A 17,543-nucleotide genomic window follows, 5' to 3' on the forward strand; every position below is an offset into this window, starting at 1 on the left:
TTCTTCTCCTTCCAAAACTCTAGGATGCTGCCTGGACTGATTCTCATTTCATTCTTCCCCCCGTGATTGTTCCTGACACACAGGGGATTCTATTTCTCCATCTCCCTCTTCTTTTCAAATTAAGATGTTATTGAGATTTAAAAAATATGAACCAGCAGCGCTGGTTTGAAATAAATGTCTGGTGACATACGAGGGGCAAGCATGAGGATTACATATTCTGAGAATGGGCATCTCTATCTCATTTCCTGAAAAAGAGCATAAGGGACTTACCAATTTTTTTTTTTTTTCGGTACGCGGGCCTCTCACTGTTGCGGCCTCTCCCATTGCCGGAGCACAGGCTCCGGACGCGCAGGCTCAGCGGCCATGGCTCATGGGCCCAGCCGTTCCACGGCACGTGGGATCCTCCCGGACCAGGGCACAAACCCGCATCCCCTGCATCGGCAGGCGGACTCTCAACCACTGCACCACCAGGGAAGCCCCGGGACTTATCAATTTAAGCAAAGGAAAAGTGGTCTCCCCAGCTAATTTCCATACTCTTATGCCTCAGGCCAATAGGGATTTTAAATTTTTATGATAATTAATATACTTTAAATTGCTTCATAAATACATAAGTAATGCATATACTTATCACAGAAAAAAGTGTAAAATACAGACAAGCGAAGGCGGGCGAGGGGTAACCAAACCAACTTCATAACCTCTGTTAACGTTTTGGTATACCATCTTCCAGAGTTATAACCACTATATGTAGGTGTGTGTATATAAATATGTAAATATGTAAAAACCTTTAAAGAATGGGATAATTTTTATAATCTGTTTTTTTCCCTTACAAATACGAACCATTTTCAAATTTAAAAAAAGGAAAGAGATTTTATCAAAGGGATCTTCTTCAAAGGGATTCTGGAAAGCCATCAAATACTTCACATTTCAAGACCTGTTCCCAAGTACAGTATGGTTGTAAGCAATATGGATCTAGATGCACACAGAGCTGGCTTCACATTCTAGGTCTGCCACTTGGCTGTCCCATCTTGGGCACACACTTTAACTACTTCTCACCCTCAGTTTCCCCATCTGTAAAAAGGGCTTGTTGATTCTAGTGGCTCTTTGCTTTTGGTTTTGGTGTTTCTTACTAGCGTCCATTTCCAGGTGTTTCTGGTAAAAGCACCTCAGTTTTCTTCGGGGGAAACTCCACTGTTCTCAGTTCATGAGGTTTGGACGCACTGAAGCATCCTCCCCCAGATGCAGACATCAGGGGTTGGTGTGCATGTGATCCAAGCCAGGGCGGTTAGAGGCAGCCCTGGGACTCTTGCTGGATGAAGTCTTTCCCTTCAAGGTTACTAAAGGAGGAGGACTTAAGCCAGACCCGTTGGAACTATCACACGGAAAAATCTGGCCTGAGAGTGTGGCCCACACAGAAGGAAGCAGAGTTAAAAGATGGAGGCAAGATGGTCACACATCCTGGACACACCCATGACTGAAGCTTTATCTCCTTTGCACATCACAGTTTTATGAGCTAGTAAATCCCCTTTTATGATTAAGTGATATGAGCTGATGAGCTGGGATTCCATCACTCCAAATGAAAAAGAATTTGACCTATCCAGTAATAGTACCCACCCCTTAGGTTGTTACGAAGATTAAATGAAATAACGTGGTGAAGTGCTTCATACGGTACCTGACATGTTTTAAGTCATCATTAAATATTACTTGTTATCATCATTATTATTAAATATTAACTTAGATGCATCAGAAGCCTTCATTTTTCTCCAAATATTTTATGTCCATGCCCAAAATGGGCGAGGCAGAGCAGCAACAAATTTATTTTAAGTGTCAATACCCTAAATTATTGCAAAACGAGGTTTGAAGTGTTTGTACATTTTTAAAAGTTCTCAGACATTAACACCGACTTCCATTAACCCGTTCCTCCTGAGGGATGAAATTTGATACTTGAACACTAAGGCTTGTCACTTTGGAACCAGTGGTCAGACAACCCGGCTCCTTTTAATTCCCACAAAACTGGGATGAGGAAAAAGCAGAGCAAGGGTTCGAGCCCAAGTAGAGACACAGGCCCCCGAAGAGCACTGTCTGTGGACAAAATTCTGCGTTTTCGTGCCTGAGGACACCTCCTAATTCCTGAAAACTCTTCACTTACCCTCTGCTTTTCTAAGCTCGGAAACAATACTGCTCTGCCCTTGAGTGGACATCAAAGCTACAGACAGCCTGACTTCCAGGTCTCAATGTCTCCAGAACAATCGCCCAACCCAACCAGAGGCAGTGAAAAGGGTCCTGTCCCATCTACTCCCCGAGCTTTCACTAAGGACCGGGACACTGGGGTTAGGGTAGCATTCGTTGTATGTGGAAGCTGTCTTCATTTTCTCAAGACACAGCCCAGGGAAAAGCCTGCCTAAATCCTTAGCTCTGGCTAACATTTGCTGAGACCTTCTCGTGTTGCAGGTACCGTGCCGGCCTTTGACTCACATCGTTTCATTTCCTCATTGAACTTAGAAGAAAGCCTAGATTGGCCGAGGAGCACTGACTCATTCAAAGCCACACAGCCAGTCAGCTGGATCTAGTTAGGATTCAGTTTCTAAATAATAAAGCAACCATGGACACTAACGGTACTCAGAGCAGCACGTCACTCGCTGAGTGATCGCCATGAGCTGGCCCTGTGCTTGGTGTTTTATGTGCATTATTACAATTTCAGCTCTTTGGACCTCAGTTTCCTCTTGTATAAAAGGAAATCACGCTTCAGATTATGTGTTCTCTATTGCCTCCTATTTATGGAAAGCTTGGACTCTAAATTGTACCATGATGAATTTTTACCAGAAGATGACAGTCTTCCGTGTTGCTAAAAGAGGTCGGGGGGAGGGGCATCCAAACATCACCCTCAAATACACCACAGTCGCTCTTGGCTGCCAAAAAAATCACGGACTCCCAATAAAGGCATCAAGTCAAGAAACTCCTCTTTCCAGGGGGCAGTTTTTGAAATTTCATCGTAGGAGATAAATCAAGTGCTGGGGAAGATCTGGAGGGGAACATACAATGAATTCCGTCTTCAACTGAAGCCTCTTCTTTTCCTTTTTTTTTTTTTTAAATATTTTAAATGGTGGCAAGATAGATATAACATAAAACTTTACCTCTTGTTTTCTTACAGTAAATTATAACATGAAGAGAAGTATTTCCAAAGGAAACAAATCTGTTCTCAAATTTTCTTCCAAGAACTCTCACCTATGGAGTTTCTAGGGAGATGTGTCAATAGGGCCACTATTGACGGAACTTTCTAAAGGTGCTAAAAGCAGGTGCTACACATCCACATCCGTCAGGACATTATGGTGGTGAGTGACAGAAACTCAATTCATGGAAGCCAGGACAGGGACGGGACAGTGGCAAAGGGCAGAAGCTGGCCTTGGGAACAACGTCAGAACCCGCCCCCACCCCGGTTGCTGGATGTTGCTTCTCACCCCTCCAGGTCACCTTGGGTCCATGAACTCTCCATGCAGACCAGCTTTCTCCACCTGGCAGAGACACAGCTGCAGCCACTAGAAACAGTTTTCCCTTATGCTGTCTCTGACCCCAATTTTTTAAATCCCTAAAAAAAAGGCTCTAATTTGGCTTAGGAACCTATCCCGGAATCACCTGCCACCTGGGACAAGGTCAGGTGCACAGAATGGCCCCTCCAGGGTGTGACGGACCTTCATTTCCTGTGTGCCCCCTACAGCCATTCCCCTCTCTCTCCATCAACAGCACTGAGGTTTTGATTTAAAGAACCATCTGGTTCTGTTAAGAGGATTCTGGATGCAAATAACAGAAACCTCAACTCCAGCATGTAAGAGAAGGGCCCTAGATAGGGCAGGCCTCTGGATCTGTGGATCCCAGGGCTCAGTACTGTCCTCAGGGACCCATAGTCTCCTTCTTTCTCTACTCTACTGCCCAGAGCGATGACTTCAGCCAAAGCTGGTTTTCTAAGGATCGTGGTGACAACTGGGACTATTTATTTCCTTGTTCATATCTAGAAGATAAAGTCTTTTGTCCAATAATGTAAAATAAGTCCTTCTCTTCTTATTCCGTTCCTTTTTTTTTTTTTTTCTTTTTTGCTGTACGCGGGCCTCTCACTGTTGTGGCCTCTCCCGTTGCGGAGCGCAGGCTCAGCAGCCATGGCTCACGGGCCCAGCCGCTCCGCGGCATGTGGGATCTTCCCAGACCAGGGCACGAACCTGTATCCCCTGCATCGGCAGGCGGACTCTCAACCACTGCGCCACCAGGGAAGCCCCCGTTCCCTTCTTAAGCAGGAGCTGATTGGGCCAGCTTGGGTCATGTAACACCTGTACACCAGTAACTATTGCCAGAGAAATGAAATTATGTCTTAGCCCCGGATATATAAAGTTTACACTACGACAGGGATGGGACTGTCATGGCAGGCTTAGACCATTGCCTGGAGGTACAGTTCACTGTCAAATTGGGGGTGGGGTGGGAGAATGGAGGTCAGGAGCCAAAGACAAGTCTATTACATCACCCTCCCCTCAGTGGTTTAGGTGGTCTTGGCTTCATCCCTAACTCTACGGGTGGCCCTTGCTTGGTTTACTTCAATTAGCTAATCCCATCCCACCCCTCTACTCCTTCCCATTTCCTCATCCACACTGTAGGCATTTAAACCAACCAAAGCCAATGAGATGGGAGAAAACTTTCGCTGGTGCTTCTAGGAAATAAAAACACTCCCTCATCCAGAGAGGCAAGATGAGCCCGGAGCATCTTGTAGCGCCTGAGAGTAAGAAAGTGCTCAGAAAGGCAAAACTGAAAACAGAAAGCCGAAACACAGTGACGGGGGTCTACCAGAGGAGCAGAGCAGCCAAGTGAAAGAGCTACTCATCACCAGACGGAAACAATTTCAGCAACAAAATAAAGTCATACTGGACTGTAACTCAAAGCCCAAAATCAATATCTACAAGTCCATCCTGATTATGACTGAATAATACAGGGGGGAGAACAAACACACCATCTCCCGCACAAAAGAATTTCAAATTATTTATATAGAGATACTCCGCCCTCAAGGAGAGGGAACACAGCTCCGCACTCCTTAGGTGGGAGTTGTGCACAGTGACTTCCTTCTAAAGAGTAGAGTATAGTGAGGGGGGAAAGAGTAAGTCTAGAGTGGAGAAAGCTGACAAACACTAGCTCAGCCAGTGGCCAAGGTCAACGTTAAATCATGTCGATAGTATACGCACTCGATAGGACGTGATGAAAACGGCACTTTACCTCTACCGTCTTCCTCCAGATAACCCATAAACCCAGTTATCACCATGAGTAAAAACACCAGACACATTCCAACAGCGGAGTACCTTATAAAATATCTGACCAGTGCTCTCCAAAACTCGCAAGGTCATCACAAACAAGGAGGGCTTCCCTGGTGGCGCAGTGGTTGAGAGTCCGCCTGCCGATGCAGGGGACACGGGTTCGTGCCCCGGTCCGGGAAGATCCCACATGCCGCGGAGCGGCTGGGCCCGTGAGCCATGGCCGCTGAGCCTGCGCGTCTGGAGCCTGTGCTCCGCAACGGGAGAGGCTGTAACAGTGAGAGGCCCACGTACCGCAAAAAAAAAAAAACAAAACAAGGGAAGTCTGAGAAACTGTCACAGCCAAGGGGAGCTTAAAGAGGCATGACAACTAAATGTACTGTGGTGTCATGGATAGAATCCTGGAACAGAAAAAGAGCACTAAGTAAAAACTAAAGAAATCTAAATACATTATACATTAGTAATAATGTATCACTATTACTTGATAAATGATAACAAATGTATTGTATCAGTGTAAGATTTTAATCAGAGAGGAAATTGGATACAGGCTATATGGTAACGCTCTGTACTACATACTCCCCAATTTTCCCACAAATTTGTTCTAAAAAATAAAATCTCTTAAAAAGAAAAACATTCCCTCTCTTGGAAGGATGTTACTATTAGAGATCCTTACTATTTTCCTAAAGGGTGTAAGATTGTTTTGAATATTATTAGGTAACATGTAACTTAATAATATAAGTAAAGTCTTAGTATCAATATAGTGCTGGCACAAGGGGGGGTTGCTGCACTTACTCATTCATTAGTTCATTTGACAAATATTTATTAAGTACCTACTGTGAAATCATCTCTGTTCTAGGTGCCAGTGGTACATTGGTTAATAAGACATGAAGTGTGCGTGAAGAGGGGAGGAGCAAACAAAGTAGGATTTTCATACACTGATGAGTGCTATTAAAAAAAAATACAAAATAAGAGTAAGGAGGTCGAAGATGATGGGCAGGGTCCTTTTTTCTACGGCAGCTGGGAAGATCCCGCTGAGGACAGAATCTGAAAGCAGAGCTGAAAGAAATGAGGGAGCTAGCCACACAAGGATGTGAGCAAAGAACATTCCACCACAGGAAAAAGTAAACAGTGCTGGGGTAGGAATGAGTGCATTTGAAGGCCAGTGTGGCTGAAGCAGAGTGAGTGAAGTGGAGAAGGGCAGGACATGAGATCAGAGAGCTAAATGGGCTGAAATCAAACAACGGTTCAAAGGCCACACTAAGAAATTGAATTTTACTCTGTATGATGGGAAGTTAGGCACTGGAACCAGCAAAGTGACCCAGTTACATTTTTAAGATTATTCCAGCAGCTGTATGGAAAATGGACTGTAGAGGGCGCTAGAGTGGAAACCCCAAGCCAGAGAGAAGCTACTGTAGTCCCTGTGTCAAACTATGGTGTTTAGCTCAGTGGTAGCATGGAAGTGGTAGATATAGTGGGATTGGGATTATATTTGGGGATAAAACCAAGAGGGCTTATTAACTGAATACACAGAGAGGGTGAAAGAGGGGTCTCACGGACCAATCAACAAAAATGAATTGGACAAGAATCAGGACTCACAGTGACAAAATATCACAGATGGTCCCCAAGATCTAGAGATCTGTAATGTGTTCTGGGGCGACCAGCTAATTATAGGATGGCCACAGACTTGGCATTCTGCTGTATAACATCATTCCTCTTTAGTGAGACATTTATTCAGGCTTGAACCCTCTAAGAAGACTTATCTCAGAGACCAAAGAGAACTGCAGGAAGTGCTGTCTCTTGATGAGCAAATACGCAGGCTTCCTCTCGGGGCAGCTCCAGAGGCTGCCAAGTGGGTAATGTGTTTCTGTATTGTCTCCCCTCCCCCCTCCCCCAAATTCTGGGAGGGAAGCAACTCCATTCACCATTGCACACTGAGTACCTGCCCCAGGATACACGTGCAATACACATTCACTGAATGACTGTGGAATAAAATGACAGAGGTAGCCTAAGTCTCCCTTAGAAGTTGTATTTTAAGAGAAAACAGCAATAGCCAGGCTAACCCAGAGACAAAGAATAAAGTTCAGGAGGGGGTTGAGGCTGACTAATCAGTTGGAACTCTAGGCTACAGCCAGTAAATGAGAAACAGTGATTTTGCAAGAGATGGCACAAAGGGCTAAGCAACAGTCATTGATGGGATTTTGCAGCTGAACTTGTTGATCTCATCACAGGACCATCAAATGTCAGAGCTGGAAGAGATCTTAGAAAACTTGTAGATCGACCCACATGTTTACAGATAAGCAAATTAGGGTGAAATAGCTCAGGACTAGAACCCAATCCTCTGGACTCCAGATGCCAAATTCTTTTTCCTATCACACAGATGGGCAGTTATATTGAACTTCCTCTTCCATATGTAGGCTCAAAGAGGAGTTTTCAGAGCAAGCTGGAGAGATAGTCTTCTGAAATCCTAAGTCTATACTAATATAAAATTCTCATTTTAGAATTCAGTTCCATGAAGAATAAATGATCCCTCTTGATAAACTTTTCCCCTTATCATTCAAAGAAAATAAGGCAGCCCATCATGGTTCCCTTTTTGACACGGCTGCCAGAAAGGTTAGAGCTAAATTTTTCTTTTTCTAATAAATTTATTTATTTATTTAATTTTTGGCTGCATTGGGTCTTCGCTGCTGCACGTGGGCTCTCTCTAGTTGCAGTGAGCGGGGGCTACTCTTTGTTGCGGGGCGCAGGCTTCTCATTGCGGTGGCTTCTCTTGTTGCAGAGCACAGGCTCTAGGCACGCGGGCTTCAGTAGTTGTGGCTCGCGAGCTCTAGAGCGCAGGCTCAGTAGTTGTGGCAGATGGGCTTAGTTGCTCCGCGGCACGTGGGATCTTCCCGGACCAGGGCTCGAACCCGTGTCCCCTGCATTGGCAGGCGGATTCTTAACCACTGCGCCACCAGGGAAGCCCCGTTATAGCTAAATTGAACACTTAGTCCTCATAACAACAGTGGCCTCAGTGGTCAAGAATATGCCTGCCAATGCAGGGGACGTGGGTTCGAGCCCTGGGCCGGGAAGGTCCCACATGCCCCGGAGCAACTAAGCCCGTGCGCCACAACTACTGAGCCTGCACTCTAGAGCCCGCGAGCCACAACTACTGAAGCCTGCGCGCCTAGAGCCCATGCTCCGCAACTAGAGAAGCCACCGCAATAAGAAGCCCGCACACTTCAACAAAGAGCAGCCCCTGCTCACCGCAAGTAGAGGAAGCCCGCGTGCAGCAACGAAGACCCAACGCAGCAAAAATTAAAGATAAATAGAATTCAGATTTGGAAAAATTAGTAATTAAAAACAAAAACAGTGGCCTTAGTTTTTGTCAAAAAGTACTTCTTTCCCACTCCTCTTGATGACTTTTCATGTTTCATAAGTATTTCAATGGCCTTATTGTATATGTCTGTGTTACTGTTAGACGTCTCAAATTTGTTTGGGAAGTCAGCCAGGTCTAAATCACCAAAAAAAACAAAATAGAAGGAAGATTTCATTTCTCTTGTGCACTGGAACGGCTACTTATAGTGTGGTGTACGTTTTCAGATCCCACCCTTGACCTAAAACTCAGACATTACCTCCCGGCTTTATATTTATAGAAAGGAGAGCCCACCACATGACAGACTGCATACAAATGACTAGTTATAAAATTGTAGGGTCTGCCTGCTAACTAGGCAAGTCCCTGGAAACTTCTCCGAAATGAAAACAAGATGTGGAAGGAGAGTGCCATGCTTGCTGTGCTGACGTGGCAGGACTTCACTTACACCAGGACCCGGGGGGGGGGGAGCAGTGCAGCCTGGCCTAAGGATGGTCAGCAGGTGGTGGACTGGGTCCCACCCAGCTCCACGCTTGCTGCCGACTACTCCCCAGGCTCGAGATACAAGATCACCGTAGCCTTCGTCTCTTCTGGATTCTAGCCATGTAAAGAGATTAAAGCGCTCATTTTCTGAAAACATGAGGCTTTCTTTTCCCTCCCTAAAATGAAATTCCTCCTAAACCACAAAAATTTAACCCAGGCAGGATTAGGAAAGCAACAAAGGCGTCCATGCAGAGATCTTTCCTTCTGCTCCCTTAGTGCTCTGTCTCTGTTTCCGCCCAGGTAGCAAAAGAAACGTTAATAAGTCCCTGAAAATGTCAACATCGCCAGAGGACGCTAGACTTTCATGTTTATGCATTCGAGCCTGAGACTTCCTGTGGCTTTTTTTTGTTTTTTCCTCTTTCCTGAGTTTGAAAATTTTGTTCTTTATTCTTATGGTGTTGCCCATGATTTCCATGATAATCTAAGAGATACGTTTAGAAGAAAAATGGCTTCAGGAGACACTGTTGCTCATGGAAATAGTCCTTCCCGAAAACAACCATTTGGATTCTGTTCATGATCTCTTCCGAGTCAGAGCCAATTTTTTCAGGCAGAGACAAGAAAATGCTGCCCCAATGTTCCCAACACCTTGAAGGATGAAGACAGTTCCAAAAATCTATGATGTTTCTTCAGAAAAATTTCAGGAAAATTATGAATGCAGGCAAGCCTACTGTATGACACCTGCATTAGTACGAAAGGGCTCAACCTGTACCAAGACTGCTGGGATCAGTATCCTCATCATGGAACCTTGGACAAATTGCTAAACCTTGTGTAATATTTTCCTCATCTGTAAAATGGAGATAATATTAGTGCTTAATCAGTGCTTACTTCACAGAGCTGTCTCTCAAAGTTTGGTGTGCATCAGAAACAAGAGGAGTGCTTGTTAAAACACATACTACTGAACTCAACTTCTTGATTTTTGATTTCGTGAGCCTGGGTGGAGGAGGGGAGGGGTGAGACTCAGCATTTCCAACAAAGCCCCAGGTAACTGGTGCTGCTGGTTCAAAGAGAACTCCAAGAGAACCACTATCTAGGGTTATGGTGCTGATGGCGTAGTTAATGAACGTAACCTAAGTGTTAATAATGACTATTTTAATGTACTGTGGTTAACACTATGCCTTGTAAAAAGTTAGCTGTGATAAATGGTGTCCATTCTAATTATCTTCCAAGTTGTCCCATCAACTTACAAATCATAGCAACTTTGTAGTTAAACCGTAATAGAATCCATTACAAGAAACCTCAGTACATAAGAGGGAAAACCCTATTAACTTCCTAACAGAAATATCCTTATTTTAAAGAGTGAATACATTCATAAGAGATTGTAAATGGTTCTAAATAGACTTAAAAGCAATTCTATACATCACTGGGGTTTTTTCCCCTAAAACTTGTCCATACCCATCTGTACATTTCTTACCAGGCAGAAGAGAAACTAAAGCTGACACAGCTACTTACTAGGTTTCCTGACTTTTCTCTCACTTACAGTAAAAACGCCAAACCAAATTTAGTCATTACGGTGAAAAAGAAGTCTTCCACTCGTTTCAAGTAATTAAGGAGCCCAGCAAATGTGGACGTTGCAACTGGCAGTTAGAATCATCAACAGTCTCCAAATGGTAGAGGAAACAGAGGGCTACAAGACAAGGGGATTTTTTAAAAGCTCTCCACAACAAAGGAAATGAACGCAAATCCCTAACCTGCGGGTGTTCCAGCAACCCTAAGGCCAAAGATGAAAAGCTGTGGCGGGTTAAGCTCTGTGCAGATAAAGAGGATATCAAACAGAATGTCGAAGGCTAACATGTTTTCCTTGCAGGGCTCTGACCACACATGAATCTGAAAAAGAAGGAGGAACAGGGAAAGCCCCACGCTTCCAAGGAGAACACTTCTTAGTACACTCTGGTCGAGAGCCTCTTCTGTTCTAAGCACAGGGGGAGATTCGCGGTTCAATGAGAGGCAGCCAGTACTTAGTAAACATCTAACTTTTCCAACTCAGTCAGATCTAAGTTTTTGGTAGATATTCTCCAGTGAAACATGAGAGTTAGATAAAGCATACTTAAATCGTGATGGCTATTGAGAAATTCGACAAAGGGCGCATGTTTGCAAGAACGCAAAAAAAAAAAGCCTTTGCCCTGACAGTTAAAAATGTACCATGCAGACCACTTTCCCTGACACTTCTCTTTTCAAAAGGTACGTGATGACCAGCACTGCGCTGTTAACAGGACTCCACGAAGACGGTTTTTCATTTCTAGCGGGGGAAGAAAGAAAAGTGGGCAGCCCGTGGGTTAACTTGGAGTTTGTCCCTCCAGCCCACAGCCTCCCATGGACCGGACACGGGTGGAAGGAGGGAGACACGGGTCCGCGGATGGGATTCTGGGGCTGCCACGACTCACCTCGCCAACTTCTTCAGGCTCTCGGCGCCCCGACGGCTGGCTCGGGGGCGCGGACGCGGAGGCCGGCGCCGGCGAGCGCTCTGGACCGCCCCCGGGAGGGCACCCGGGCCCGGGAGGCGCGCGGGGGCCGGCGCGGGGCGGCGCGGCGGGGCGGACGCGGGGCGAGCGAGCGGCGCGGGGGACGCGGCGCGGCGGGCGCGCAGGGACAGCCCCGCGAGCAGGAGCGCGGCCAGCGCGAGCAGGAGCAGCGCCGCCGCCTTGTTGCGGAGCTTCATGGTGCGGCGCGGCGGCGGCGGCGGCGGCGGCCCCTGGGCGGCGCGGCCCCTCTGCGCATCGCGGCGCGCCGGGCGGCGGCGGCGGCGGCGGCGGCGGCAGCGGCGGCGGGGCGAGGGCAGCGGCGCGCGACGGCCGCCTCCTCAGCCCGCCAGCCGGGGACTGGGGTCCGGGCGGCCGACGGGCGAGCGGGCGCGCGACGGAGGAGGAAGAAGGGGAGGGAGGGGGAGGCGTGAGCCGGCCCGAGGAGGGGCAGCCCGCGCCTACCGTACTGTGTGGAGTAGCCGCCCGTTCGTCCGCCCACCCGCCAGCCGCCAGGCGCTCCGTCTTCAGGTAGGGCAGCCTAAAAACCTCTCACCTCCTCATTCATCCACTCATTCATTCATTCATTCATTCATTCATTCATTGTCTCCCATTCCGTTCCATTCCCTCGTTTACTTCCTCAGTTCCGTCACTCATTCACTTATTCTCCCATTCCATCTTCTCTTCATCGGATTCTCTCTTATTCCATGCATTTGCCCCAGCATTTATTTTTACCCATCTATCCACGCACTCGTGCACCTACCCATACATCCAATCAGGCAGGGACATCTCTGTCCAGTTTTCCCAATGCAGGGCCTGGCACTTGGTGGGTACCTGTAGGATAACCGCTCCAGATCCACGTTGTCTAAACAAGTTACAGAGTGAATTCTAGAGTCTGGGTTTGAAATCTGACTCTGCCGCTCGTGATCTAGCCTAGGTGATCATGAGCAAGTGGCACAACTTTCTTGAGCCTTAATTTCCTGACATGCAAACTGGGATTGTATTGCTGCTCTCCGCAGAGCCGTTGTGTGGACATTACATTAAACAAAGCATTCGAAGAAACTCGCACAGTGCCTGGCTCACAATAAAAGCTCTGTGATAATTAGTACAATAAAACAGAGCTCGTCATATATACATAAATGCACATTTTTTTCTTTCTGACGTAGATTTGATATAGAGTAATATTCACAAGCCAGTGTAGAAATGAATGTTTCTGAGACTTTAACAGCCGCAATCACCAGATGAAGTTTCCAGAGTTTCCCAGCTCTTCTTCCAGGGCATCCCCAAGCATCAATGTGAAGCATGAGGACACCTCCTCTTATTATTCACCATGAACTGACAGCCAGCGTTCTATTAACTCTCTTTTCTGCTTGGCCACGTGACAAGGAACAGCAGTTATGACAACGTCTCTGAGATTCTACAAGATTCCATGTTGCCTTATAAATCGTCTAAAATTCAGTTATATTCCGAATGGTTCTCATATTAGCGTTACATTTTAATTCTTTGAGATCCCATTGTATTTAAAGTTCTAGGAATGAGAATATTTAAACACCTGGAACCTCTGGCCAAGTAGGCACCTAAGAGATGGCAGGATGCAGGCTCAAGGTGTGCACAGCAGATGTTGCAGGTGAATGAGCACCAAAAAATCCATCGATTTCCACTGAGGGTGAGGTATCGTCCCGCTAGGATGCATTTGGAATTGGGGGAAGGATGTTTTGGGTTGTCACAATAACTGGCAAGTTCTACTGGCACATACTGGACCTCCCACAATGCTCAGGACACTCCAGCAGCACAAAGAATTGTCCTGGGCCAACTGCCAACATGGGGGGTGGGGGGCACTGTGGAGAAACACTGGGATAGGCTAAAGCCTGGTGTTCAGGCCTTCCAAGTTTAGAAATGGCCACTATTATGTTAGTATGTGGCCCAGTGAAGCAAGAATTCCCAAACTCTGTCTTGCCACTTCCTCTCTTCCTCAAGGAGACACATGCAATAAGAATAAAGTAAGGCAAAGTAACACTTGGCTAACAGCTAAGGTTTTGGCCTCAAACACCAAAGTAGAACTTGGAACAACTAGGTTTGACCAAACAGAGGACTCTGTTTTCTTTTACCTTGCTGAAACAAAGGAAAGGCCTGATTTATCTCCTTCCCCTGCATCCAAATTCATGTTTGGGTTACCATTCTGATATCTAGCATCATGGAAAAAAGATTCCAGATACCATATCTATGACTCATCCCATCTGTCACTTGGATGTCAAATATACCAAATGCTTGTGTATTTGTCCCCCTACCCCAGAAATCTGTTTCTCCCCTTGTCTAGATACTCAGTTGCTCAAGCCAGAAATTAGGTGGGAACCAAGCTTGGTTTCTCTGTTTCCTCTCACCTCCTGTATTAGTTATCTGTTGTTGCATAACAAACTACCCCAAGTGTGGTGGCTTAAGATAATACACATACAACCTCATGCTTTCTGTGGGTCAAGAATCCAGCACGGTTTGGCTGGGTCCTCTGCTTCACAGGCTCTCAAAAGGCTGTAATCAAAGTGTTGGCCTGGGGGTGGTGGTCTCATCTGAAGGCTCAACTGGAGAAGGAGCTGCTCCCAAGCTCACTCACATGGTCATCGGAAGGGTTTCAGTTCATTAGACTGAGGGTTTCTGGTCCTTGCTGGCTCTTGGTCAGAGGCTGCCCTCAGTACCTTGCCAGGTGGCTCTCTCTATCAGAATAAGTACATCAGAAGAGCCAGAGAGAGAATGCCATCAAGACAGAGGTAACAGTTTTTTATTATCTATTTTTGGAAGTGACATCCCATCACTATGCCATCTTCTTCTTGTTGGAAGCAAGGCATTAAATTCATTCTGCACTCAGGTGGAGAGGATTACACAAGGGCCTGAATACCAGGATTACTGGGAGCTGTTTTAGAAGGCTGCTTCCCTCACCGCCCATACCCAAAGAGTCAGCAAGCTCTGTGGACTCTGCCTCCAAGACATAATCGGCATCTCTCCACTTCTCTCCTGAATTGTCAATAGTGTTTGCTTGACAAGATCAAACCTTGCCCAATTCCTAATGGCCTTGTTCCCATAGTATTTCACATAAGTTATTCCCACTCCATCCCCCACGACTCTGAATTATATGAAGTGGCTCTTCTATGGCCTAGAAACTTTCTAATTGATCTCCTTGCTTTTTCCCATGGCTTCTTCCAATCCTTAAACCAGAATAATCTTTTAAAAACATAAACTATTTCTCCTTTGCTTACAACTCTTCAGGGATGGTAACAAATTTTTAGATCTAATACCCAAGGCACAATCCATGAAAGAAATGATTGATAAGCTGGATTTTATTATAATTTAAAACTTCTGTTTTGTGAAAGACAAAAGTCAAGAGATTCAGAAGACAAGCTACAGACTGGAAGAAAATATTTGCAAAAGACACATCTGACAAAAGACTGTTATGCAAAACATGCAAAGGACTCTTAAAACTTAACAATAAGAAAACAAACAACCTGATTTAAAAATGGGCCGAAGACCTTAATAGATGCTTCACCACAGGTGATATACAGATGGCCAGTAAGTGAATGAAAAGATGCTCCACGTTCTGTCACCAGGGTGGTCCAGTGGCTAACGCTCTGCGCTCCCAATGCAGGGGCCCCGGGTTCGATCCCTGGTCAGGGAACTAGATCCCACATCCCACAACTAAGAGTTTGCATGCTGCAACTAAAAAAAGATCTTGCATGCCACAGCTAAAGACCCTGCAGGCCGCAGTGAAGATCCCATGTGGCACAACTAAGACCTGGCACAGCCAAATAAATAAATAAATATTAAAAAAAACAAACAGTGAAATACCACTACACACCTATCAGAATGGCCAAAATCTGGTACCCTGACACCACCAAATGCTGACGAGGATGGGGACCAACAGGGATTCTCGTGCATTGCTGGTGGGAATGCAAAATGGTACAGACAGTTTGGTGGTTTCCTACACAATGAAACACACCCTTAACCATACAACCAGCAGTCACACTCCTTGGTATTTATTCAAAGTAGTTGAAAACTTATATCTATACAATAGCCTGCACTTCAGTGCAGGTTATTACTAATTAGTTATTAGTAATTCGTAATAGCAGCTTTAATAGTAATTGTGGAAACTTGGCGGCAACCAAGGTGTCCCTCAGCAGGTGATGGATCAATAAACTGTAGTGCGTCCACACAGTTGGATGTGGACTTTGGGTGATAATGGTGTGTCAATGCATATTCTTCAGTTGAACGAATGTACCCCTCTGGTGCTGAGGTGTTGATGGTGGAGGAGGCTGTGTATAAGAGGAGACAGTATGTGTACTGGAATTCTCTGTAGTTTCCCTTCAATTTTGCAGTGAACCTAAAAAATGGCTCTTAAAGAAAAATCTATTCTTTTAAAAAAGCAGGTATGGGATTTTTCACTCAAGTACTCTGACTCTACTGTCCGTGTTGTTAACCATGCCCCCCAGAGTATAATGTCTATTTGTTGCTTGAGCAAAGAGAAGGCTGTGAAATGACCTCTACAAGATGGTAGCCAATAAATACCCCAGTGGGCAGGACAGGAGGTTTGGGGTTATGTCTGTATCAGTTAGAAGCAACGGAAGAGAATAGCTGACTAACTGTGGCTTAATCTATGGCTTTTCCAACTTCAATGGGTGGACAAATGATCTGGAGTCCTCATTAAAATGTAGATATCAAGGTGGTGTATCTGAGCCATGGCCTGAGATTCTGCATTTCTAATAAGCTGTTAAACATTGCTCCCTGGGGCTTCCCTGGTGGCGCAGTGGTTGAGAGTCCGCCTGCCGATGCAGGGGACACGGGTTCGTGCCCCGGCCCGGGAGGATCCCATATGCCGCGAAGCGGCTGAGCCTGCACATCCGGAGCCTGTGCTCCGCAACGGGAGAGGCCACAGCAGTGAGGAGCCCGCGTACAGCAAAAAAAAAATACAAACAAAACCATTGCTCCCGCTGCTAGTGGTGATCCAACATTTTAAGTAGCAAAGACTTGATATATTCATCTTACATAGTAAGAAATCCAGAACAGATGGAAGACAGGGGTGGAAGGAAATGTTTCCACTGGGTACCTACTGTGAACATTTTTGTATTTGTCTCTCGGTGAGCATAAGAATGCATGTGTGTTGGATATATACTAGGATGGAAATTGCTGTGCTACAAAGTAGCCATAAGCTTACCTCTAGTGGATGCTACCCAACAGTTTTCCCACGTGATTTTATCAACTTACCCACCTACCAGTAATGCATGAGAGTCATGGTTGCTGAACATCTTTGCCAACATTTTGTTTGTTTGTTTCATTTTAGCCACTCTGGTGGGTGTGTAGTGGTATTGTGGTTTTAATTTGTATTTCCCTGAGGACTAATGAAGTTAAGCATCTTTTCATGTATGTATTGGCCAACTAGACTCTTACTTTATGTCTTTTATGAAATATCTGCTCCAGTCTTTTGCTCATTTTTCTGTTGAGTTGCATTTGATTGATTTGTAGGATTCTCCAGAATCTGCGTAAAGAACCCTTATCAATAAATATAGTTTCATTTTTAAATGTAAATCTTTGATTAACTTGGCATTTATCCTGGGTGAGTATGGGCCCAACCTTTTTTTTTTTTTTCAGATGGTTTTCTCAACACCAATACTGCACAGTCCATCTTTCCCCCATCAATTTGAGATGTCGCCTTGGTCATGTGCTGCAGTCCTAGGTGTATTTTGAGATATTTCTGGGTTTTCTATTCCATTCTGCTTGTCTGTCTCCCGTGTGAGAGTGCAATTTTACGTACTTAGCATTAAAACATGCTTATATATCAATCAGGATGACTCCTATTGTTTTAGAGCTTCCCAGGCTATTTTTATTTGTTTTTCCATATGAACTCAGAACTAGTTTGTCTCATTTCAAAAT

At 45.5% G+C, this 17,543-nt stretch overlaps 1 protein-coding gene across 1 annotated transcript in view; it reads right to left on the bottom strand.

Annotated features, from left to right (window-relative positions):
* Positions 1-11,830, bottom strand: part of GXYLT2 (glucoside xylosyltransferase 2) — a gene marked incomplete at its 5' end in the record, with an annotated part of 81,385 nt that extends 69,555 nt beyond the window's left edge. Inside the window, one exon of the mRNA XM_082847801.1 lies at positions 11,556-11,830. Coding sequence (XP_082703927.1) covers positions 11,556-11,830 — 275 coding nt within the window. The remainder of the gene's footprint in view (positions 1-11,555) is intronic.
* Positions 11,831-17,543: the final 5,713 nt, after the last annotated feature.

The sequence above is a fragment of the Leucopleurus acutus genome, assembly GCF_964270905.1.
Source record: "Leucopleurus acutus genome assembly, chromosome: 10".
Classification (NCBI taxonomy): domain Eukaryota; kingdom Metazoa; phylum Chordata; class Mammalia; order Artiodactyla; family Delphinidae; genus Leucopleurus; species Leucopleurus acutus.